Raw genomic sequence first — 25,872 nt, 5'->3', positions numbered from 1 at the left:
AACTCCTCAGGAAAGTTGTTTGTTTTTAAACTGAATTGACTTTTATGCAGTAGTCTTGTTTCAGTACGCTTCTGCTTGGCGGTACGCGGTGGATGCATCTTTGCAGACCATACAAGGAGGGCGCTATTGATGAATGCATAAAATTGATACGAGTCGAACCATGAATAGGGTCGAACCCTAGTGGTCGAACTATGAAAAAGCGACGACCACTTTGAGCATTAGAGACTTGTATTTGCGGAAGTAACTGCAAAGAGCTGGAATATAGATTGAGGTTGGGTTAATTTGGACAAAAACCTTGTTCCAAGTTCAGAAAGAAAACTAAACTCCAGGCTTGGATAAAGAGGAAAAGTCTCGGTCTCCAAGCTTCAAGTTATATTTCTCTTTCTTTCTTTAAGAAACCATTCTCAAGGCGAACTCGGCGTCCGATTTTCCCCGCCGCCACTCTGTACTTGACCATTTATTTTGTAACGTCATTAAACTTATTTATTCTGCAAGTAGCCGAGAAACGAAGATAGTCATTGGTCCAACGTCATTCAGGTGGAGATCCTTTAAATTGTTATTTTTCTTTTATTTGCCTTTATCGTCCTACCTAATCGCACAGCACTGTGTATGGGGATAAGGGAATGTGAGAATATTATATCCATGTGCAAGAAAATAATTCTCCCCCGACCAAAACTTGTTCGGTGGGAAACAAGTACAGATTCCCTCTAGCAGTTGAGAACAGAAAACGCATGAAACTGATAAGGTACAAAACCGACAATTTTTTCTCCCTTTCATTTTTGAAGGTATTTTTCCCCTCATTTTATTTTCCTCAGTCAGTGGTCCACGCCCCCTTTAACTGCAAATGTCTTGCTCCGTGCCATGGCAACGATGCTGGATGGGCTTTAGCGGGGACTTCCCCGATTTTCAGTCCAAGGCGAACGTACGTGCGGCTAGCTGTCTGCACCTGTACCTCATATCGATCACACGCCCAATCGGTCAATACACGGGCGTTACATTCAGTCTGCATCGCTCGCGCTTCTCTCCCTTGCACGGGTTAATTTCGCTGTATTTTTTTATTGAATGGCTATTCAATGATTCCCAGTTGTATCTTTGCGTATCGAGAATTAATAGTTGCCGCTGCCAGCCTTCCTCGAATTTCTCAGTGTCATTGTAGTTTGAATATTTGCATTTCGGTGCTCTTTGAATTTGGTGGGAACGCAAGTACAACAGCTTGTGCCGCGGAGTGCTTGTCCGGTCGGCCGCAGTTGGACCAAAGTCTGAACTGTGTAGCCTACGTGGACATTTCAGCGATGAATGTTTATCCCTTCTGAGCAGACGACTTTATTAGCTTTATTAACGTAAGTACCACAGTCCAGAGTAGAAATGAACTCACCATGAAAGTGAGAACAAGGAGGGATGGACATCTTTTCTTCTGTACCAATGATGCTTGAGGCCGTGTTGTAATTTTTAGGCACAATTTTGGCCCCAGTTCAGTTGGCAATTCGTACGGTGTATATGGTTGCAGCATAGACGTACATGTACAGTGTACATTATGTGTACATCATGGCGTAGGCGCGCCCAGCTGCTTAACATATCCCTGTACCGTCACGACTGCAGGGCTGGGATTGAATTGTTATCTCCACTCAGTTCCTTGAAATGTTCCTTGCTCTTGTGTATACTTACGTAGCTCGAGTGAGGAACTCCAGCCCTAATGCTCATGAAAGTGAATGGCCTACATCTGAAAAACGGAATAGGCTACGTCCTGGGCATTAAAGCAGGAGTTTCTCAAACTGTTATACTGGAGCGTGCTTTATTTTACTGTTCCCTGAATCAGAGGCAAACTGTCTTTGACTGATGGTCAGTTGGAAAAGAAAGATTTTTCTGCAGTTATGTTTCTTCATAGACTGTAATCGTTATGTCTGATTATTTATGTTTATTTTTGAATATATTTTTGTTTACAGCCGGAGCGAAGGATTATCAACTAAACCGTGACAGAGACCTGGTAATCAATTCAGCACCAGACTTCCTTGTAGGTTTATCGTTTAGTTGTGTCAACTGAAAAGCAGTGGATGAACCGATGACTGAGTCCGCTTAATTTGTGGATATGAGCACTGCAGCCATATTATCATGATCAGCAGAAGCAGCTGCGCGAACAAAACGTGAACTGGAACTTGGGTTGTTGTGCCGTAAAGCTGCTGGTATCTGGACATCATGGCGTCTGTGTGGTCCATCCCGAATGCACTGACGTACATTTGCGTCCTTGGCGTCTACCATGTGAGCGCTCAGTTCTGTTTGAAGAACTCTGATGGGAGCAGAAACTGTACTGTTGACAATTGTGACCCGCCAAAGCTACCTCCTTTCCCAGGTAAAAGCATTTTGCTTGTTTTCTTCACCTTGTGGTCATGTATACTCTTGTTCTAAAAATCTACCAACATGAGAAGCTTAAATCACTAAAAGGATGGTGAAATAATGCCTGAATTGTGTACAATTCCATTTGGTTTACGTACTTTGGTCTTGATTGAATAATGAATACCACTCAGACAAGGTGGTGATGTATTTTTCTGATATCATTGGTGAGTAACTTGTTTTTCGTTTTTCGAGGGTGTGATATGAAATGCAGTGAGCCAAAATATTAAGTGAGAAATAAGACTTTTAGAACTGCAGGTAATGCAATTTGTTTCTAGTAATTGACCTTTCTAGGAAAATTGAGAACAAAGTGTACATTTGTTTAGAATATACGGTACACATTGTAGGTTTCCATGGCTGCCATCTCATAGGCCAGTGCTTTTGTTTCACAGGATATACAGGTACGGTAGAATAAAAGAACTACCCTGCAAGATGGCTACCGCGCATAGCCTCCATAGACAATTCATATATATGCTGTTCTTTTGAGATACATGATCCTGTGGAAGCAAAACCACACACCTTTTATAAATTTGCTGTCTTTTTTATACAGGGTCAGTTTCAAACTGCTTTAAATACGGGCACCGAGTAATAATGCAAACTTTAATTTCAAGACAACTACACGTGTAAGATATTGACTTAAAAACTGGCTTTGCTTTGATGGAATGGTATATCTCTCCTTTACAGATTTATGGAAGTGCATCAACAACACAAATCTTAATGAAACATCGTTGCCCTGCTTGCCAGAAAGTATGTCTTTTCTTTTCATTTTTTTTCATTTTTCAGCAGATTTTTTTTTCATGTTCTATGTGTGTGTGTTTTTCGGTTTGTTGGTTGTCTTTCTTGGGTTGTTTTCCTGTTTCGGTAAAGCTCTGTGTGCCAACATAAATTTTGTTTTCAAAAACTTGATTTTCAAAACAGTTAATTTTAATGAAGATGTTGAATACTAACTACCTTTTTTCATTTGAATACAAATCATTACTTGATAATCAGAGGGAGCACCAATTTATGGGATTTTGTTGTCAAAAACGTTGCTGTTAAATTACATCTACACATGTATGTAATATTTTGATTGGTTGTCAGTTGGGTTAATGGGATTAAACATCAAAATTGCACAAATTTGGGGAATTCCTTAAAGCGTCTCCAAAGTTTATGTTGGCCTTCACTAACTTGCACCTGGTTTGGACAACAAAGATTTTGTTTGGTTTGATTGCATGGTGTGTTCTTCACAAATTCTTGACCCCACCCAGTGTTGCATGTGCAGTGTTCATTGTTGATACATGTAGATTACTGCTTGGCTAGACACACTTTGGCATTTATAAGCAAAAACTTCAAACCTATTCTAGAGAGTGACATTTACATATTGTAATTTTTTTGTATAAGTTTGCATATAATGGTATCTGTATACAGATTGCGTAATTGAATGAAATGTGCTGCAGCATGTACTTGACAAACTCAACTTGTTTCAATATTATTTTCCAATTATTCATTTTGAGGAGCATAGTGGACCCTTTTCAATTTTTGTTCCCAAATTTTTGAAAACACGAAGTTGAGTGTGACCGGATATAAGAAATATTAACCTGAAGTTGTCAGGGTCGAAATTTTTACGGGCTTTCGTGCGTACTTAGATTGAGTTAATGAATTAATTCCCCAAATTGAGGGGCACCCATTCAGGTTTGTTGTAATTTCCAAAAATGCCTTTTTGATTTTCAAACTTTAAGAATATTTTAGGTAACAATTTTTGGAAAATAAAAAGTGGAGACATTGTTGAAACATACACTGGAAAAATGGCAGCCATGCCTTCCCCTCTTGGAAATTAATAAGAGAAACATGTTGGGAGTCTATTTCACTTTCTCTACCTCCAAGAGCATGTAAAAAGCCCCCATAGCCTTACCTCTAAAAAAGACCATAAAAGTGTTATGTAAAAATTTTAAAATGTTTAGGCCTCCCGGAAATACACCCCCCATGTTGTTCCCAATCCCAGTGTCCAGGAAGCACTCTATATTGGGACTACACTGTACGTATTGAATACAAATATGCACATGTACATGTACATGTACATGTACATGTACATGTACATGTACATGTATGTACCAGTGCTTACATCTATGTACGAGTCATTTGTTTATGTGAGTGGCATGATGGTTTCATCTGTACTGAATGCCCACCTCTGTTCGTGCACTTTCCAAGTTGTTGACATCTTCACTGCATTGTCGCATGCATGTGGTTGTCATAGCGATGATGGCAACGTACATTGTTTATACACGTAGCTTCTGCTGACATTGCCATACAATGTAACATGCGAAAGCTCCACTGAAGATTCGGAAGTATATTTTGTGTAATAAATTTGTAATCATAGTTCACCCTACTGAAACCATTGAGTAACCAATCCATATTCTACATGTACATGTACAATATATCCGATCTGTATTGGGTGAAAATATCCTATGATTTGGCTAACGTCAAAGGGAAAAGGCTAGAAAAAACCTTTTGTGTTCATGCATTTTTCCTCAAGAAAAATGATCAGATCGTAAACATCATGCTTAGAATGGAAAGACTCCAAAAGATCAGTTTGATTGGATCTTTACTTACTCTTGGTTCTTATTAAGAAATAAAAGTTCTTCTTTCTACTTGAAATGGAAGTCATGGTTTCTAAAAGTTATGTGAATGTAAAGTGAGTTTGTTCATCGGTTTACAGTACAGGTGTACCAGTAATTAAGGTGCAGCAACATACCTTAATTGTAGTAAAAACGGTTTTCATATTAATATTCCAAGAATCTCATTTGGGCAGCTTATGGATTTGTTTTCCAGATCAACAAGGGGCATTTTGAACCTTTGCCCCTGGTAACGCGTGCTCAGCAGTAGTTCAGAGTAGTTCCAAAAATAAATGATGACCTCGTATGATCTCCTTCCAGTTTGCATAATTTATCCCTGTTCAATGTTTGGATAGTGATAAATGATGACACGAGCAGTTGAATACATGAGTGGTTTGCATCATGATAAATTACCAATGCTTTTAATGTGCATCATTTTTTCATCTTAATATCTCAAGTGCATGGATTGCAAGGAATGAACGCAGCTGGACTAGGTGGTGTAGAAGACATACATGTACATATGTTCTTGTAGCCATGGTAACTGAAATGTCACAGCAAGCATTACCTGCCGTTAATGAGGTTTTACTTCAGTGTGTCCTGAATTTATAAACACAGTATAAGCAGATATGGTTGACAGTGCTGTAAATTGGTACTTCTCCGATTGCTATGAGGAGATCGAAGAGAAAGAAAAGATACTGGTAGGATTGAAATGTCACGAACTATGCATTAGGCAGCCTACTGGATGCCCAACCGTGCAGGGAAAAAAGCATGTACATGTATCTGGTTCCAGTAGATTCCTGAGGTAGCAGTCTTCATGTTAACGAGTGAAGCGTTTTGGCAAGGTGCGGGAAAGTTATTATTTTTGTCAAGATTTTCTTACTTTTTCTTTTTCTACATCCTCAAATGCCGTAGAGTTTGTACGTGATTGTGCCGTAGGAGATTGTGGTCATTTCTAAGTTCTAAATCATATGCTTGTTGTTAACTGTCTATGCAATTCCCTTGATGTCTGTTATTATGCCAAAACAAAAACATTCATTTCATTACTTAAAATGCAGTAACAACCACTCAGCAGCCTACTTCTACGTTTGCAAAGACAACAGCAGCTGAAACATCTTCACCCGACACAGGTACTGACAAAATTCAGAATTTTTATGCTGTCAAAGATGAGAGGGTCAGAGTTCATGCTTCCAACCACATCAGTGACAAAAGTACTGACTCAAATGCTCAGATTCTAGCAATTTTTGCACTGCCCGTATTGAAAAGTATTAAGTTGGAAACAGTTTCCTTGTGATTTAATACGGAGTCTTATTTTGTTTTCATAAACTGAATAAATAGTTTTATCTACTTCAAGCTTTGCCCAAGCCTCTTGTATAAGATACCATTGTGTGAAAGTGCCTTTTGAAAATGCGTATTTCAAATTGTGTGACTGCATTCACTTAGAAAGTTTTTTAGATTATACATGCCATGTCCTGTATGTTGGGGTTCCTTTTCTATTCTTTCTGAAGCTGGCTTGCATGATGGTAACACATCGATGTGTATCTTTTTCTATCTATCTTTAATTGCAACATCTGGATTTGTATCAGCATATAACAATGTTCGGCCTTAACTTGACAGGAAATGACTCGAAACCAAAAAAGGAAGAGCATGTTGAAATTAAATTAACTGCACAATTGTTTCACATCGTAACATACAATGTGTAGCATTTTCAAATTCATGAGAGGATTTGGCTTAGTCTTTGGTTTTGCTGGTTCCAGCCATTTTGAAGCAGCATTTTGAAACCACATGTTCAAGCTCTGACTGGAACTTGCAAAACCAAATTCTGAGCCGAATCCACTCATTTTGAAAATGCTCTAAGCATACTAACTGTCCCGTGTATGCAGGCGTTGTCAGCACTATTACAGGGACCATAACCTACATGTACAGCACGGGCCAGGGCAGTCCACAGGGCTCACCCCTGACAAGTGAGATGGAGTCTCAGTCTGTTGTGACAGTTCACAGTAAGATCTTTGCCGACATTCCAAATGTTAGAAGACGTTTGTAAAAATTAAGAGTAAAAATTGGGGAAAAAAATATTGACATAAATGGACATAAACATTCTAGTTGGCATACATGCAGTTCATGAACCCCTTCACGCTGGGACGCGTTAAAACACGCCGTAAAAATTGAGATCCTCAGCCCGCTTTTCAGCTATTATTCTCGGCCCATGCTCGAGCGAACACGGTGAAAGAAGGCAGATCCTGGCTCTTGTGTATATGGTAATTGGTCTTTGTGTGTAGCCCAGAAATGAAAAGACCGAATTTGCATCATAATTACCAGCTTCACAATAGTCCCCACTTTGAAAAGAGGCAAAGGGAATGTGGAAGCTTGAGTAGAGCGCATGACACTGAACAATCAACCTTTCCACTGCGTAATTCAAAGCATGCATAGCACGCTGGGCCCCAACCCGAGAATTTGTGGTTTGGCAGGTGGCCTTCGTGGCGAAGCGAGGCTGGAATTCTTGGAGTCGGTTTTTGGAAAGAAATTCCCGTCGAGAAGGGGTTAAACACCCAAATGCTCATACTTCATTATGAAAGCACATGCAGTAATTTTTCCACCTTCTCTCACCACTTTACCGAACTGTTGCTTGCATCCTGTCAATCAAATCAAAAAGTGCCCAGTAATTTCAAATAGCTGTTGTTTTGATGCCAGCCTCGACTCCAGATCCACACACTGAAGCAGTCACGAATTTTGTGAGCAGCCGTTCTGACGATTTTACAACCTCTCGTCCTGCCCCACCCATGGCTACCACTGTAGGTGGTATTCTGACCACACCCTTGACCCCGCCCATTACCACACCTTCTCCAGTGAGATGTAAGTGGCAGGTGCCTTCTGTCATCTGATAATGTGCCTGCTATGTACCCCTCGCATTCAATTAACCCACCCTCTCTCAGTTTGATCCTTTTCCTGCATTCAAAACTAACTCAGAAACTCTGGTCTGCTGTAAATGGAATGGTTGATTTTGAGTGCTTGGAATGTTTAGTTTAAGCGGAAGCCATATGCGGCAGAAAGCACATGAATGAGAAGAAAAGTGTTTTTCTCCCTTGGTGTCTGTTGCCTGTGGTTGGATCCATTGCCCATATCCTGCAAAGCAATTGAGTTTTGTCTTGTGAACGATACATTTCCTCATCACACTTGCCGTTACTCCTTTACACAGTTTCCTCTGCTCGTTGACTTCCTCACTACTCTGGTATTTTGCCAGTACAGAACATCCTGTCCTTGTCCAGCTTTGCCAATATTATTTGCTTCTTGTCGTGCATTTCCTTTTCTTATTGTGTAAACCCGTTCAGTGTTCCATGTGCAATGTATGTACATGTACATATAGGTGCATCTCAGGATATGCCATGACTTCAAACACTGAAAATTAAATCTTAAACATGTCGTATGGGAATGATGGTACACATTTCAGAAACTGCAGTTGCCTTTCTTGCAGTCTGAAGGAAAGTGGAGTTTTATACCGTTTGTGCAAATGTGGAGCTCAGGCAATGTTGCAAGGTGTCAGTGCCAAAGTTTGCACTTGTCATCAGTACAGCGTCTGTGCTTGCACACTTAGAGCCGGTAATGAACTGGTATCCTGGTTAATGTTTTATTAAAGTCAAAATGCCTAAGTGCCGGGCTGAGTTAGCATCATTCTGTGAATCTTTTGTGGCATTGGTTCATTTGGAGCTCCCACAAATTTACAAAACTGTACACATTTAACACTGACAGAGAATAACATTTAACTGCATCTCATTGAAGGTTGGAATACATGTATGAATCCGTGACAATAAATTTCCATTGAGTTGAAGATTAAGCTTAGAGTTTGAATTTGCGAAATTTATGAAAGCAGGTAAAAAAGATTCCGGTTACTCTACTTGTTTGATTCCAAGGTTCTCTTTATTCAGTAAATGAATAGTGATATGTACATATGATACGCCCACATCCCAAGAAAAGCCACTCGAGTAACACAGTTGGAAACCAAAGGTTAACGGGTGTTTACACAGTTTGTAATCCAAAACTTGCTGCGTAACTACCTAGCTGTGGTTTTTACAAACCACCTCTTACATTTGACATTGTATCAGGACTCCTATGCTTGTATAGCACTGCACAGATGAACAAAGACTTTCCTGGTAATATCTGTTCAGAAGGGCTCATTTGGCACCATCTGTTAGTGATGCAATTGATAGAGGTTATTTGTGGAAAGAGTATCAAAACTATTAACTGCCTCGCAGGTACACAAGTATAACAAGTTTCATTGTTGAGCCTAATACTAAGTTCAAGGCTACTACAGTTTCAGCTGGAGATTACGTCGTTGCCATAGAATTCATGTTGCTGTATGCGTCCCGCTGTCTCCAACTCACATGTATTCCACCTATTGTACCTGTACATCGCTTACAAGAGTATCGCTTACATTCATCACCAGGCATGTCTGATCATCTTTACATGATTTTTCGTTGAAGAGCTTTTGAAATGCTGGCCATTATTAGAACAATCAATTCTCTTTACAGCTTTGCATGGACCTGCCAAATTATCTTCTTATTATTTGATCCTTCTTCTATGAAGAGGACCGGACAAATGAAGAAAAACCAATTGAATTCAAGAAGTTAGAACCCTCAGAATTTGCCCTTTTTATGAATGTTCTTTGTGTTGCGAGTCAACTGTATCTATGTTTGATTTGCTGTCATGTCATTAAAAAAAACTGACTATTAATGTGCGCTGCATTTGGGAAACCACCATTTTTTTAAGCATCATTGAATTGCTTGCCAAAAGGCAGTCGCATATTAACAAGCTTGAATATTCATTACATGCTGACTAGCCACAGCCACTCATCCACCAATTAGTGCCAGCACGGCCTCGTCATGGCCTGGTAGCCATACAAGTGAAGTAGCTTCATCCACTGCCACATCGCCTGGCTATACCTCATCCACAACAGATGTGGGTAATGCCATCCCTGTAGGAGGTAGGGAGATGACGTAGGGTAGACTAGTAGACGTCTCTGCTTCCAGATACAATGACATAGACGATATTGTCCATGAGGGACACACCCCCTCCCCTAATAACTGTTCCTGTGCCCCCCCAGAATATAATATATTATATTCTTGTTTACCTTTCCAATGTTGTCTGTTTACCGAGTGATGCACTGTCAACTTGTAAACACATTTGCCCATCTGGTCAGAATCTGCCAAAAGTATGCACAGTAGCACAGATATCCCTGAGTGACAAACTCAGTCCAAAGGAGACAAGCATAAATATATATCACTTTCATCTCAAAATCAAAAAGAAAACAAAATCCAACATCAGGGCAGATTAGGGAAATTCCTGAGTCAGTCAAGAGACGGGGAAAACAGGAAAACCAAGAAAACCTTCCTGTTGGAAATATGAACCTTCCATCGAGCGCCATGCATCATTTAGTACTAGTCGCTCAAGTCATCCATCTTGCTCGCTGAGCGTTGACTTATATTTCTGTTATATTTACATTTTCTGCTTTTTTCAGGTTCTTCATTCTGCAAAGTCTCCCCATACTAGCAGTGCCAGCAAGTTGAACTTTTTTTCAGCATGGCATTAACATTGCTTTAAACTAATCCCTAGTTAAACACTGACAAAACAATGGTTAAGTTTGGTTTGCTGTGATCGGTTTGCTTTTTGTTTGTTTTTTATTGACAAACTTTATATAGTATGTATTCATTCATGCTGTATAACTTTGAATAAGATAAGATTTTGTCCCCATTATTTGGATGTTTTTAGAATCTGGTAAGAGTTTTGTGAATGAAGCAGAAATAACTCCATTGCAATTCACCACCAAAACTCATTCACAACACGAGCACCAAGATATAGGCTTTTGATAGACAAACATCTTTTACCACACCAACGTGCGTAATGAATGTTCAATCAGCACGCTATGTACACACACCTTCGATTATTTCACTTACACACCCCTAACACAGAACAAAACCTACATGTAGTCTCTTCCTCCAACATCTCCCTCTTTTATGTAATGGAAATTTGTCACAGAATTTATTCGCATGTTTGGATGGTTTGAAAAGTGGTCAAAATTTTCTAAAAATAATCAAAATTTATTTCCTTGCTTTTATTCCCTACCAAAAATTCAGGCACAAAGAGTTTCATTCCCAGTCTAATTTGAAAAAAAACCGTTCAAATCTTCTTGGAATATCCTATACAGCATTGAACCCACCCAAATTTTCAAGAAACAAATGAGCAACCCTTCCCCCCCAAAAAAAATTGTGTTAGCTGTGCCTATAGATAAAATTACACTGCCTCTCTCTTTTAAATTATGGGTGCTCCGACTTCAAGCAGCCAAAATATTTTAAGTGACGTTGTCATGGCAACTCTGCACATCCTGTATAACTCTGTGTAATAAAAACTCAATTGAGCCTTTTTTATTGGATGTTTTTTCCTTGCAGAAAATGTTACCACACCCACGACAGCCACTCCTGGTGCAGGTCAGTCTGGAAAAATTGTTGATATTGTTTGGATCTTCTTTGCATTGCTGATTGTGTTCTAATGGCTTTATGCATGCACTTCTGGGCGGCATTTGCTGTTCACTTGTTGCCTCATACCCTCCCGGGTTTATTTAATGCGCATGTACCAGGGAGGGCAAAGTAGACTGATTCCCATCCCTCAAGCATTTCCTAGCACCTGAGTATATTGGGACTTAAACCAGGCAGTCGGCCCAGCCTTTCTACTTGGCTGACAGGTTAGAGGGAAATTGTGCCCTTAGCCAGTAATTAACATTGGCAGCACATCATTGTGAAGTTGGTCCTAATGGCAAGTGGGCGCTGCACCACACAAAACCCTTGATTGTTAGTTTCAATGACATTAAAACCAGGAAATTTAACAGAGTGCTGTCAGTTTCGAAAGGTTGGCAAAGGGTTTCCAATACGTACAGCTCAGGCCACATCTCAGTCTGTTACATGTAGGTCTTCACTCCATTGGAAATATGCAGACGCACAGATAATCTAGACCTAGCTGTAGCTCTGGAAACCCATTTGGGACACAGTCTAATTACTGGCTGGGTAAAAGTTGACGGCAACTCCCTTGGGTGTTCTTAAATGTATGCTATGTCACTACAGTGACGCCAACCATCATTGTTCCTACTGGTGAGGCTGATTTCCATTATCAAAGATCTGCATTGCTCAGCTGATTTTAAATTTATTTTCCTCTCAGCGATCCCATTGCCGAAACATTGTAAATGATCATTGTTATCACATTCATGTGAAATGAGGTTCCATTCTGTCCCCCTTTTGTTCCTTGACAGTACCTGTGGAATTTGTGACTGGTTCGCTTCCTACGCTGAAGCACTGCTTCAGGCACAGTAAAGTGCATCAATTAAAGGTGGCCATAAAGAGGGCACTTTTATACTCCCCTCTCCCTGTGACAAGGTCCCAAGACTCGTCTCTTTTTTAAGAGAAGTCACCATTGTCCTAATCCTCTTTGTCCCATTCTATTCATTTCAGTTCATTCAAGTGCAATATAAGTTTCCATCTACGTGGAGATTTAACCAGATAACGTCAGAGGAAACAGAATGAAAACAAAAAATTTAAAAAATACATGATATGCCAAAGTCTGTCAGTTGCAAGCACGAAGGCAAAACTGCTATTTGAAGTAAGATATGGGATGGAGAGAAACCCCCCCCCCACCTTTGTGTTGGTCATTGCTTGATCGGAATCTCAGGAATTCTTTACAGACTTCTGGGGGGGGGATGTGTTAGGCAGCAATAGTCTGGAGTGCGTATAGGATTGGACAGGTAAGGGGGGGTACCCCTCTGTCCCATATCTTGCCTGATATAAAAACTGCTTTCATAATCCCTCTTCTGTTAGAGCAGACTAAGTAGAAAAAAAGATGATTGTATTTTTTCATCAATTTCGATTGTTTTTTAAGCACACGTAGCTCTTGTCATATGGTCTGTATGTTCATGAAAAGGATGAAGAAAGAAACAAGGATGACCCCTCAGGGTCCAGTTGAAAGGTGTATGCGTGCTGTTAAGGATCGAGGATTCATTGACATGCTTCATAAAAGCTCAGTACATGTGTTGGTGTGGTGTGTGAAGGTTGCTATAGCGTAAATGCAAAGCGATCAACATGCGTTAAAAAAGTGATCATCATATCTGTCATGATGAACGGCTCCTGTAGACTGGTACCGGAGTGCATGTACCTCTACACTTGTGAGGTTTACCTAATTTGCATTGTGCACAGCACTGTCATTTGATAATAATTTGCTACTGGCAAATGGGCTCATGTTTCCAGTATGTCGTGCACATAGACTGCACTTATTCAGTTGTACACATGCATGTTTACATGTATGCTGTTGATCTGTGCGCGTAATATGCAGGATGTCGGGCTTGTGTACAAATTACACAGATGGTGTTGCTCAGCAACAAGGACAAAGGGCATTTTGTACATTTGGTGTATGGACACGTACATAAATTGGCCAAACAAAACAAATTTGTACATCGCTGTGTGAATGTCAGAGCATTTAGGCCGTATGAATCAGAATTGCTTTTCCATGGAAAAGAAAGAAAAATCTTGAGTGCTTTGGCGTCAAGTAGTTGCAACCTCAATTTAGGCACGGGTTAGAAATTCTAGGGTGTGATGTTTAGTCCTCTTCCCTGGGTGTTTCAAAAGACATGTACTGGTCCACGTGAGCCTGATGGACCCATTTTCTGAGTGCTTGAGAAGCGAATAGTAATGAACCAATTGCAGTCCTCGTGGTATTGTCTGGATTTTTGTTTTGAGCGTGTGTGTGTGTGTGGTTTTTGTTGATGAGTGTGCTTTTTGTTTGTGTTTGAGTGTACGCAAAATTGTACAAATAACAAATAGCCTGCAAATTGCTTAAACTTTCTCTCAGCCAATTGAAATACAGAAGTAATGCCTCAGTTACCAGACTTGTGCGCGGTGTGATATATTCTGACTGTGGTTGAATCTTTTTGGTTGGGTGGGCCCATGGGGTTACAGTTAAAATTGAGAATACGTGAGGTTGATGTATCATTCCAAAACCAGGCTGACGTATTTAATTTTGATGTTTGACAATTCCCCTTCCCTAGTGTTCATTTTCATGCATCAAAGTGGTCCATATTGTAAAACAGTTTTTGTCCAGAAATCTTTGGTAGTTGATATCTGCCCCAAGCTGATGTGCACCCCCATTTGGCGAAAGAAAACAGATGGTTACAAGTGGGTTCTTGCATGCATTCTGTGTGTACGCAAAGACCATACATTCCGGAATAAATTAGTTATGCGTACTCAGCGTGCTTCGGGTCAAACGCACATATACTTGCACGCCTCATTGCGCGTTTATGCAGTAAGTACCAAAAAAACACACCCTTTTTTGTTCCCAGCGGATAGTGCAGGCAATCAACATTGTGGAATCTGCACTGTTCAATTATCATTTCCTAGATAATAGCTTAATTTGTGATTCTTCAGTCTGGTTTTGAAATGGTGGGTCATACGTCATACACCATGTGGATACTCTCTTTTCAAAGGAACCACCACCATTATCGGATGAGTTCATGTACGTATTAAGCGCAGCGTTCACGTATTTATAATTTTGAAATCGTTTATTTGCTTCTTTTGTCAGGATTGGAAGTATGGCTTATTGTACTCATTGTCTTCGCCTCTTTACTTGGAGGCTTGGTGATTTTGTTCGTCGTGTATTACGTGGTCAAAAAAAAGAATGACACTTGGTAAGTTCACGTTGATGGGTTCGATGTTTAATGGCATGAAAAGGGAAATCAGCCGGAAAGAAAATTCAGCTCAACTGAGATCCTGCCTCGCCTGGCAAAATTATTCATCCGTTATAGATCATCTAACTGTTGGAAACAAATTAGGGAAGTAATGGCTGGAAAAAGATTACCCTGGGTAGTAAAGCCTGGCTTCTTAGCAACTGTCTCCATGGTAACGCGGCAAAATAGAAACGCATCTGGAAAGGATGACGCACTCACCCGCAGAAACTCCTTATTATATGTTTCCACGTTCCAAAGCAGCACTCGGTTTACTGTTCAGAGGGTGGGGTGGGGGGAAGGGGAATGAGTTTGTTCTTTTCCAGACATACTTTTTTGATTAGACGCATAGTTTGGAAGAAAGAAAATGAAATCAACATCTCTGTCGCTTGTCATATTGCAGTTACCTTCAGAATTTCGTCATGATCTGTTTTCATATTTCCTCAAATTTTGAACATGCTCATGAGTTCCAATGCCACTGTGAGTTCAAATTCATATATCATAGCATTGTATGAAATTCAAGATGAATTTTGCAAGTTCTAACACTGATCATTTTTGTCCATAACCTACATGTAAAGTGTGTCTTTACTGTTGTAAAAATGAGGATTTTTAATCTTTTCTAAAGCTTAGCCTCATATTTGAAGTTGTTTCCTTTCAAAATGATGGTTTCATGGAACTGACAAATGAGAAAAAAGAAAGGCCACATAAAAAAATAATTCGTTTAGCATCAGCACCTGCCTCAAAAAATCTTGCCACATGTTTTGTGTTTTTTTCCTGAAGTTGTCTTTTCCGATGTCCTTAGCCATCCCTGGTAGTTTCTACAACTCCAACACAACCTCGTGCACGACAACATGCGACCTGAGTACATACGCGCAAATGTCATGTGCCCTTCTGTGCACGAGTCTGAAGTGAATATGGCGCTTTTGTTCCGTGGTTGCGGCAGTCCAGATCAGCATGCATACCAAAGTATTTAAAAAAAAAAACTCCTCCCTCCTCGTTTTTTGCAAATACGACTGATGCTAAACTGTTTTTTTTAAGTGGCCTAACATGTCCAGGCAGTTCTGTAAATGGTAGGATACATGTGTATACAATAATCATGTTTACGATAGAGAGCACAAAGTGATGAGTACTTCATTTGAAGAGGTGGCATTCTTTCTTCATTCATTCACTGCATCAACTGGATTAATGAATTTCCTACAACAAACCTTGACGCACACTACACTTCAGCATCTCGGTATTCCTTTTCTCTTCAATTTCTCAGTAAAGTCCACTGCGAATCAGAGGCAAATGATTCCTCCACGGATAAAGGTAAGCTTATGGTACTGAAATACCATGACAGATCCCGAGGCAGTATCGTACTTGAACCGGTGGTGGCTCCACTAAATCACCCATCATGCAATGCTCCACCCGCCTTGCGTAAGCACCTCTCACTCTATCTGTTCTGGACGGGAAATCAGAATGCCAAATTGGAGTTGTAAAGCCATGGGCGTCGTGGAGGGGGGGGGAACAGGGCATGCACATGTACCCCATGGAGAAAAAGGAAAAACTAAGAAAAAGGGGTAGAAAGAAATTTTAAAAAGGACAAAAGTGGGTGAAATCACTAGTTTACTGAATCCACCTCGACTCCGTTCCACCATTGGTGGTTTGCCAGTCTGCTGCTCATGAGCACCCCCCCCCGAAAGAAATTTTCTTCCTCCTGGCAATGCCCGTGTAAAAATCTGAAGCAATATATATGAGGGTCGATTTATTAACTTGAAAATTCAGGGAAAAACCAAACTACAAAGTGTCAGAATGCCAGACTCACCGAAGTATGATACATGTAGTTTCCCTTCTCAAAAACAAAGGGATTCTTTAATAATCAGAATTTCTGAAGCACAGAGAGGAAATTAAGTGGATTTTCTTCTCAACTTTGAAGAAATGTTGGAAATTTGTAAGGCATGCCTGTAGATCTGCAATTTCCTGTTTTGGGAAGTTCTCTAAACACCTGACAAATTCTCACCCTTTCTGCAGGAAGAAAGCACACATTCTGTTTCCGTGTATTCCTATTGTTATTCGAAAGGAACATTTAGTTCATCACTCGGATATGGCAGACTGATTTCCATAGTTTCACTTTTCATTTTGCAGCTTTGGTTAATTGTAAATGTTCACCACTTCTGTCTAGACTTCTACTTGAGTTTATTTTTCATGGAATGCAGTTTTGTTTGAATTTCATTTTTAGCTATTTTTTTCTGTATTTTTATTACTTATTGATGATGCAAAGTACAGGGATGATTGTCTACAAATATTGAATGTTTGGAGTGGTATAGTTAGGTGATATGCTGTGTGTTACATGTCCCTAATGGAAATATGCCCCAGCAATTTCAATTTGAAGTAATGTGAAAAAGTCACCACTGACACAAGTGGCAATTTTACCCTCGATGAAAATGTTTTCATCCGACATGGTTTTGCACAGAATGCAGTGTAGATTTAAAATGAAATAACGTCACGCTTTGTTTTCATGTGCCCTTTCCTGTGGGGACTTGCAGGGGTTGTGTTCCACCCCACTGCCGTAGGAAAGCAAACATGTAAAACAAAGTGCTGATGTCTTTATGGTATAAGTCTATTCCATCTATGCTACCTTTTCACTGAAGAAAAAAAGAAAAGCAAAATGTCAAAAATTCCAAAACTGTTTGCCGTTAAATTTCAGCCCCCCCCCAAAAAAACCCAAAAAAAAACAGACATTGATACTATTATGAAACCCCCAAAGGTACCGAATTCCCTTGAAAATGGCAAGTCTGAAGAAGATTGAAAATACATGTAACCTTAGGCCATAAAAATAGCTCCATTTTTTTTGACCGCACAAAAAAATTACATTGTATGCGCCTTTTCATTGCAGCAGTAAAGCTTTCCTTTCCTAGTTGGATTGGATACCATTCATTTCTATCAGTAACTGCATTCTGTGTGTTACCTTTAAAATCGGTGGGGGGGGCAAGCAGAGGAAATATTGCATGAATTGCTCTCAAATCACATTGCACGAACAGTAAACGTTGACCTTGCTTCCGTCTTGAAATAACCACGTGATGCAAGTGTATACTCCCGAATTTTATGGAGCTGCTTAAGCACAAACTTTGCTTAAGCGTGAAAAAACCTTACTTGATAAATCAGATAACCAGCCAAAACTCCATGTGATATTGTTTTGGAATGGTATTCACCTGTCTTTCGGTTAGCATGACAGTCACATAGATTTTGAGCTGGTAACCTTTGTTTTCCAAGCAGGGATTTTTGCGCTTAAGCAAATTTTGTGCTTAAGCAGCTCTATGAAATTCCCCCCCCCCATCTGTTCGAGTGCATATTCTCATTTACCAGAGGGTCATACTACTGTATGTCCTTTATGCACTCCTGAGTATACTCATGTGCAATGCAAGTGGCTCACTTGAATGCAGCCAACGCTGCCCCTTGTATTGTTCTTCAGCCCTATTGGCAGTAGGAACCACATGACTTCTCACGTTGGTTTTCAGATTAATTTCCCGAAGCTGGGAGAGGTTTTTTTTTTCTTTAACGAGACAGCCGGCTAAGTCTTTACCTCTTTCCTGGATGGGGGAAGTTTTCCTCCATTATTGTAACTGTCGTGGGAATGTCAGTAACCCATGAAATTTACCAGTAGAAACTTCCTGCATGAGCATTTGAATTGCCGGTGGCTGTAATTGGCTTTGCTGTTGGTTGGAAATGCTGTTTTGTTAAACACATGGAGGAAGGAATGGTTGAACCGAGAGCAGGGATTTGAACCTGGGACCTTCTCAATGTCTGCCAACTTGGCTCCCTCCATGCAGCCCTGTGTCACGTGTCACTAAAGTTGACACAGTATGTGTTACAAGGGTGCCATGCAGAGTGATGCAACCGTTTAGCTAGTCCCCCCCTTAAGCAAAGCTACCGATGAATGATTAGACCACCAGGACAGGGTTGAATTCAGATCGCCCTCCTATGTAGAGCACCAGCATAGCGTTTAGGAGGTTGCTGGTTCACATCCCACTCCGTGCTATTCCTTCTAGAAATTCTGCGCTATATTTGGTTACTCTTTGGTGATGTGGAGTTCTATCCCCCAATTTTTTTTCGTTTCGTTTCTTTTTTTTGTGCAACCCAAAATTTAATAACTGAATTACTGAACTAATTCATGTTTCAGATATGAGCCATCTCTGTGTATGTTAAATGACAGATTTATTAGAAAAGTTTCAATCACAATACTGACAGTAGCAAATTGACCAACAATTAGCAAAAGGGTAATCCTTGGGCCATTCTGCATTATTCAAGGTCACCATTCTACAGACCAGTTAGACAACTCCAACCCAAGAACTGCTAGCGGTGCACAGGTGATCTTAACGCCACATGCTGCAGACCCAATAGGTGAGAAATCATGACCATTCACAGCCACCATACAGGTCAGCCAGTGGAGGAAAGCGAACCTCTGTGCCTAATGTGATGAGCTGCTTTGTCTTGTGGGCAGGTTGCCTGAACAGAGAAATTTATCGGGTGACGCCCACGATTAATCATGCAGGCCTACACTACAGGACAGGTGGTTTAATGCGCAGCAAAACTTTGGCTCTGTGCCAGAAATGATAGAATGATAATTATGTCTCTTTAAAGGGTCCGTGCGATGAACTGTTCTCAAATACATTTTTTGTTCAACTGTACAACTAATATTCTTCTTCGGTGTATGAACACGACTTGATATCCTTGTTGGGTTCAGTGTTTTAAAAAGTGCTTTTTTCTTTCAACCATAAAGTTGTCTGTGTTTTTCTGGACAACTATGGGTAATACCATCCAGGGAAATAAATTCTTGTTTTGTATTTTTCTGCACAAACTGTGAACCCCAGTTTTGCTCATTGAAAACATGTTTGAGAAAGGTTGCTCACTGACACGTACCTGCGCAACAGTGAATCAACAAAGAGCAGAAAATTTAGGGCAGCAAAACGTCAAAGCTTCCAGAATTTCAATTTTTTGGGGTTGCACAAATCAATGGGGGGGGTTCTCTACCCGAGATGACGTCAGAGTTTTTGCTGATGGATATGGCAGTTGGCATTATACATAAACACCCAAAAGTCACCCAAATACCTATTTAAGGCCAAAAAACTTGCAAATAAATTGACACATACAGGAGCCTTTCAAGGGTTGTGATAAAGAAACATAACATTTCATATACATGTACCCTTAACTGTCGTCACGGGAACCCAGTGGCATAGCTAGGATTGTGGGAGGAAGGGGGGATACAAGCATCTTACGGGGGGCACCAGATGTCAGTGTGGATTTGGGGGGCAAGTTGGGGGCACTGGGGGGGGGACGTGCCCCCAGGCCCCAAGCCCATGGATATACGGTCGAGTGACTTATGTTGAACCGTTGCCTTAGCAACGAATAAAGATGATGTTTCACTTCGACTGTCCATTTCATTTCATTTATGCTCCTGTTCTGTCTTTCTCTCCGAATGCACAGAGAGCCAGGACTCCAGAAACAGAACGTTCTCCGCTGGTTCCCAGGCAGGAGACACCTCATTATTAGTGGGAGAGTCCGCCGCTACCGGTCAGTCGGAGCCGAAGTCCCAGAAGAAAAAGAAAAAGAAGAGCAAAGATTCCAAGCAGTTGGAACTAGGCCCCATTCAAAACAAGGGGATGGCCTATGACCCGGCCAAAACAACGGAAGATGTCTAATCGGTAAAGATATCAGTATTTTGGAAGGTCAGTGCCTTAACAGCCAGTGACACTCAAGTATCGCTTATCGAGTATCTGGTCCACTTAACGGACCAATAAAAAAGGGAAAGCAGGATATAAAAATTTGCTGTGCAGCTCAAAACAAAGAAATGTTGGCATACAAATTACTAGTTCCAATTTTTTTACTGTATACATCTGAAAAAACGTACAGTACTTTCATCCAAATGTCAGTGGTACTAATGTGGATGACATTTCATTCAAACGAAAAAGGCTGATTGTATGAAATGCAATGAAATTCAACTTGGCCTGATTTTGTGAGACTACATGCACTTATACAAGGGGCCTTGTGGGGTACCGGAACAATGGGAAGTACCCCACAAGGCCAGTTTTTACCTTGTGGGATACCAAAATCGGTACCCCACAAGAATTTCACCAAACTGAGATTTGGAAATAACTCAAAAAGGCGAATTTTTTTAAGGGTAAAAATCTGTCGCAAATTGAAGTGTTTTATATAAGGGACATGCGGTCAAAATTTCAACCCAGGAAAGTGAATCTGGTTTAAATTGGAGTGATTTGAAATTTTTTTGCGTGTTGTGTGGGAGTTTTGTAAACGAGAACTAAGGAAATACCCCACAAGTATAGCTGTGTGAGGATGGATGTGAGTGTACATGACTGGTGAAGATACACGCATGTACAGTGTATATTTTATGAATTTATGTGTTCTTTTTAAGTGTCTTTCATCTTTGTTTAATAGCCCAAGACGTGTACAAACCCAGAGAGACTAGAATGGTCCATGCATTTGGTCAAATGTAGATATATCTGCTATTTTGATGTAAATGTAAAATATTGTGCCATTTACACAGACTGATTTTTGGGAAATAGAATTTCGTCATACTAGTACATGTAAATGAACTCCTACATGTATGTTATATGTTCTTAAATGTGCAAAGAAAAAAAAAGTGTTATTAGTAACGTACAAGGATGGTATCCAATGCGATTGATGCAGGAAATGATTGAATGCGAACTGTCAGTGGGAAACTTGCAGTTGACCATGGTACTGCATGAAGCAGGTACACAGGTCACCAGCGTTTGCTTTGTTGCGTCTGCAAGGAAGGTTGACGTAACGGGAATTTGAAGCGGCATCTAGCCAACTTCACTGTCAAGTCATTTTGTCTGCTGTCTCCTCACTTGTACGGCTGCATTCAAGTGCGTTACTCGTATTAATGTGATTATGATCCTGAGCACACAAAACAGGAGTATGTCCTGTGAGTAAGCGAGATACTCATGTCCTGTGAGTAAGCGAGATGCTCCTGTCCTATGAGTAAGCAAGACACTCTCGATTGTACTGGAGTTACACTCCTGTCCTGCGAGTAAGCGAGACACTCTCGATTGTACTGGAGTTACACTCCTGTCCTATGAGTAAGCGAGACACTCTCGATTGTACTGGAGTTATACTCCTGTCCTGCGAGTAAGCGAGACACTCTCGATTGTACTGGAGTTACACTCCTGTCCTGCGAGTAAGCGAGACACTCTCGATTGTAATGGAGTTACACTCCTGTCCTGCGAGTAAGCGAGACACTCTCGATTGTAATGGAGTTATATTTCTGTCCTACGAGTAAACGAGACACTCTCGATTGTACTGGAGTTATACTCCTGTCCTGCGAGTAAGCGAGACACTCTCCATTGGAATGGAATTATACTCCTCTATCGTATTAACCTTCTCCGCCCACGCAATGTGCATATTCTCCGCGCACACAATGTGCATTTGCATCACAATGGTACATTGAGTACATCCAAACAAACTGAGTTTTGCTCTTTCTAAAGCAAACTAAAACAAAATTACTGGGACAAATGGTTGTCAGACTAGTTTTGCTGGATTCAGTCGCATTTAGATTGGGGGTGGGGCATGTGTGATTATTGCAACATACATGTACATGTATTTTGCAATATTACATACACTGTGATAAACCTACAATTAAAACTACAATTTGAATAGTATGTTTCATTATTTCAGAAAACATGGTTTCAAAAATAAGTTGGCAAGAAAAAGAATACTATGTTTTGATACTACATGTATATTATTACTTATTCTATCCATTTTCAGGGTGGATGTGGGATTTTTCTGAGGAATGTTTGAGGAATGAAATCAGACATATAATGACCAAATGTTTTCATTAGTGAGCTGAAATTTGCTACGTCGCATGAAGTAAATTTAAAATTATAATAAATGTTAAAAGCTTAATGTGTAACAGCCTCACATTCAATGTTACTTTTAGGAAATGTTTACACTTTCAGTTTCTTTCAAATGTGTCATTTGACGTTTGGAAAATACATCTCTTTTTATTAAAAATTTTAAACATGTAGTTGCATACTTGAGATTGATGTTGGCCCTAAGGGCATTTTGATACCACAAAAACACCACTCAAGTCTGGTTAACAACACGTTTGCACCACATTTTCCAACACATTAACTTGTCAGCAGAAGTCTCAGCAAAATAACAGATTGTCACAAGGTATATATACTGACTTTGAATTGGGTTGGTGTTAAATTTAAGTTAATTTGTTCCCATACACCGATGAATATTTATAACACTGTTCACTGTATTATCTGAGGGCTTGTGAAACAATTCACAAGCTCACTTGGGTGAGACTTGAGCCCACAACCTCCTGCTTGCTGGTGCAGATGTCTTAACCACTCAACCACAAAGCTTGCCAAGGTTGGCTGACCAGGGTTGGCTAGCCGGCTCAAGTTAATCAGCAACGGGTATCATGCCAAAACATTTATGATGGGATTTTTACATCGGGGCTATATATAAAGTTTTTTTCACAAGCCCTTAGGCAGCACTTACTATACAGTGTTACAAATATGCACTAGTGAAGGGCAAAACTGCAATTAAAAACAACAACTGTCGGACTGAGTAACTGCAAAAGAATATGTTTGTAACAAATTAAATATGATAGTGCTAACTTTATTTTGTGAAATGAATTTGTCATGGCTTGGTCAGGGTTTGGCAATGTTTTATTCAAATTTGGCCAAATCAAGGAAAGATGAAGAACATATGTAGTTGAGGTTTTTAAATGTAAATGTTTATAGGCAAGATATGACTTGGAAATGTACCCATTTTATTATGCTTTTTAATTTATTCTGCATAAACTATAAGAGGTTGTCCTTGCCATACTTAAGACAATAAAAGTTTCTAAAGATTAGTTTTGTTAATAACAGTGGTGCGTCCTGTGAGTTTTTAAACAATGGCTGTGGTAAAAAAAAATGGGTATGTGTTTATATTCTCAAAAAGGATGAGTACCATTTTTGTGAGAATAGTTAAGCCCATTGATTGGTTTTAGGGTATTGTTTAAGGGGATAGGGCCGGGCCCAAAGTAAAGTTCAAATTTAAAATTACTCATTTTCTGGTTCGGCTCAGATAATAATACAATATTTCTGTTATTTTAGGTTAATTGAGTGTGAACTTTGACCTTTCTAATTCAAACAATGGTTTCATCGGTATACCACAAGTCTACAAAAAAGCAACTGACCTTGAAATGATTTCTCATTTTGATTTTGAAATGTTTCTCATTACATTTTGGGGTTCAAATATTTATCGCACTTGTCAAGTATCAATTATTCAATCAACAGCCTGTAAACGGAATCTTGAAACATCTGGCCAATGTGCACTTCAACTCTGTGTGCGTCATTTTTAATGCTAAAGACGGTAGAAATAAAAAGCAAAATGGAAAAAAAGGGAAATTGGATGATCCTTAGAAAATTGCATTCCTAACAGTAACTGGTAGTAAGGAGTGAATGACCTAATTCATTACTGCGCCAACATAAATGCACCATTTTGAAGAAATTACAAAATATTCATTAATAAACCCCAAAAAAGGAGCCTCCTGAAAGGACCAATGTTACAATTAGCATGGCATGCATATTCATACAAACCATGAATGCATTCAATCTCTACAAATTGGCAGCTTCATTCAGTAGCAAAAATATGTTTCATTTCAAAGTTGAGGAACATTTCTACATTAACAACAAACTTCTGGATACAAAAACTGTTGAACAGCAAAAACATCTTACAACTGTTGAACCGTTGATCAATTTGAAAATGTACACATAAAGTTTATACTAATGAATAAAAATAACCCTTCTGAAAATTGCTCATTTGCATAGATGGATTTTATATTACTACAAATATTTATTTTTCCAAATTTATTTTAAGTGCATGGTTACTCATTGACTGCGGTCAGTGTGGGCACAATACGTAATGATGTCAAAACGCATTCACTTATTAAAAATACCGTAAGAGTCTACAAGATTCTTGAAAAGGCAGACTGCTTGAAAATATTTCAAATGATGGTACTGACAATCTTTCCATTTGCCCCACACCCAACTCCCACGATGCCATGTGGTAAATGCAGTGTGATGTCACTAGGTCTCATTGCATTTTACAGAACGACCCTCGACACAAAGCCTTCAAGATTCTTTTTGATAATTCTGTGGTTTACAAGACTAACCCTACTCACCATCTCTTTTGAGAAACCAACGATGTCTGGAGAATAACTGCACTGTGCAGATCATCGTTGCTGGCTTGGAGTGAATCTGACCTCAGCCAAAAATGCCAAAAGTCCAGCTGTTTCTTAAGCCTCTATAGCTACTAATGAATAAACGATCTCTGAGAGCTTGGCAACCAAAGATTTTAAAGAGCATGCATCAACAGCATCATTGTATGCATAAATGAGTACACATGTGCTTACTCAGTGTGCATATATCTAAGCAATGTCCTATATGCTCGAGCAAATCAGCAAATCGCGGTCACATCAGGTCGTCAAACTTTGAGAAATGAGTGCTCATGAGTACAAGTTTAGGCAAATCACAACATCAGGGTCACTCACCTAGGCCATTTAGACCATGTGAGAAGTTCTGAGTGGTCCCTACAAGGAGTCACTTCTCAGGATGTGTGCACAATAACCACTCAGACTGTGTGAGAAATTGAGAGTATTTGAGAGTCCCTGCTCAAATCAATCAGTGGTGGCAGTGAAGACTCACAAGATGTCCGGACATTCCAAGTCACTCACCTTGGACACTCACCATGGTCATTCGCCATGGTCCCTGAGAGCGTACATCACATCATCCTGACTGACATTCAGTCGGATGCGCTGTTGAAGTTCATTGGTGCTGGACTCCAGAAGGATGAGACGGCATGAGGCAAGCCTCCTACAAACGGCCACGACCTCCGACACCACTGGCGGATGCAAGCCTGAAACCAAAAGACCAGAGAATTCAAGAAAAAAAGTTTCTCCAGAGAACAGGTGTGATATACGGCTTTACTTTTACTGTCATGGTTTTCGAGCAAGATGTGTCTTCCTCATCAAATTCTGCCAAGCCTGGATCAATCCCTTTCTTTCCGTGGTCCTCTGGGGCAAAGAGTCCAACACAAGGTCCCCATGATTCCTCACTTTGAAACTAGCAG

At 40.0% G+C, this 25,872-nt stretch overlaps 2 protein-coding genes across 11 annotated transcripts in view; one reads left to right on the top strand and one right to left on the bottom strand.

Annotated features, from left to right (window-relative positions):
- The first annotated feature begins 892 nt into the window (after positions 1–892).
- LOC110977493 (uncharacterized) lies at positions 893–23,624 on the top strand. 9 transcript variants are annotated; one of them, XM_087143711.1, is made up of 12 exons: positions 893–1,340; positions 1,944–2,347; positions 3,073–3,135; positions 6,035–6,106; positions 6,860–6,976; positions 7,668–7,829; positions 9,811–9,954; positions 11,417–11,455; positions 14,586–14,691; positions 15,989–16,143; positions 19,015–19,107; positions 20,191–23,624. In XM_087143711.1, exons 2-12 carry the CDS (start codon positions 2,194–2,196, stop codon positions 20,403–20,405), a joined length of 1,320 nt encoding a protein of 439 aa, XP_086999837.1. In that variant the 5' UTR covers positions 893–1,340; positions 1,944–2,193; the 3' UTR covers positions 20,406–23,624. The 9 variants fall into 9 exon arrangements, with proteins under 9 accessions (XP_086999837.1, XP_086999839.1, XP_086999841.1 ...); XM_087143713.1 differs by having other exon boundaries at positions 894–1,340; positions 6,860–6,940; XM_087143714.1 differs by having other exon boundaries at positions 901–1,340; positions 15,989–16,035.
- Positions 23,397–25,872, bottom strand: part of orc1 (origin recognition complex subunit 1) — a 27,463-nt gene continuing 24,987 nt past the window's right edge. The window contains exons 15-16 of one of the 2 annotated variants that reach the window (XM_087143703.1): positions 25,478–25,659; positions 23,397–25,379 (exon numbers count right to left, since the gene is read on the bottom strand). In XM_087143703.1, coding sequence (XP_086999829.1) covers positions 25,496–25,659 — 164 coding nt within the window. In that variant the 3' untranslated portion in view covers positions 23,397–25,379; positions 25,478–25,495. Of the gene's footprint in view, positions 25,660–25,872 lie in introns of both variants that reach the window. The other variant, XM_087143705.1, reaches the window with a different exon arrangement.

The sequence above is a fragment of the Acanthaster planci genome, linkage group LG12 (genome assembly GCF_054643075.1).
Source record: "Acanthaster planci isolate LZ-2023a linkage group LG12, COTS_SCS, whole genome shotgun sequence".
In the NCBI taxonomy this organism is placed as follows: Eukaryota; Metazoa; Echinodermata; class Asteroidea; order Valvatida; family Acanthasteridae; genus Acanthaster; species Acanthaster planci.
Note: the sequence above shows the minus strand (reverse complement) of the source record. Positions and strands in the feature narration are given on the sequence as shown.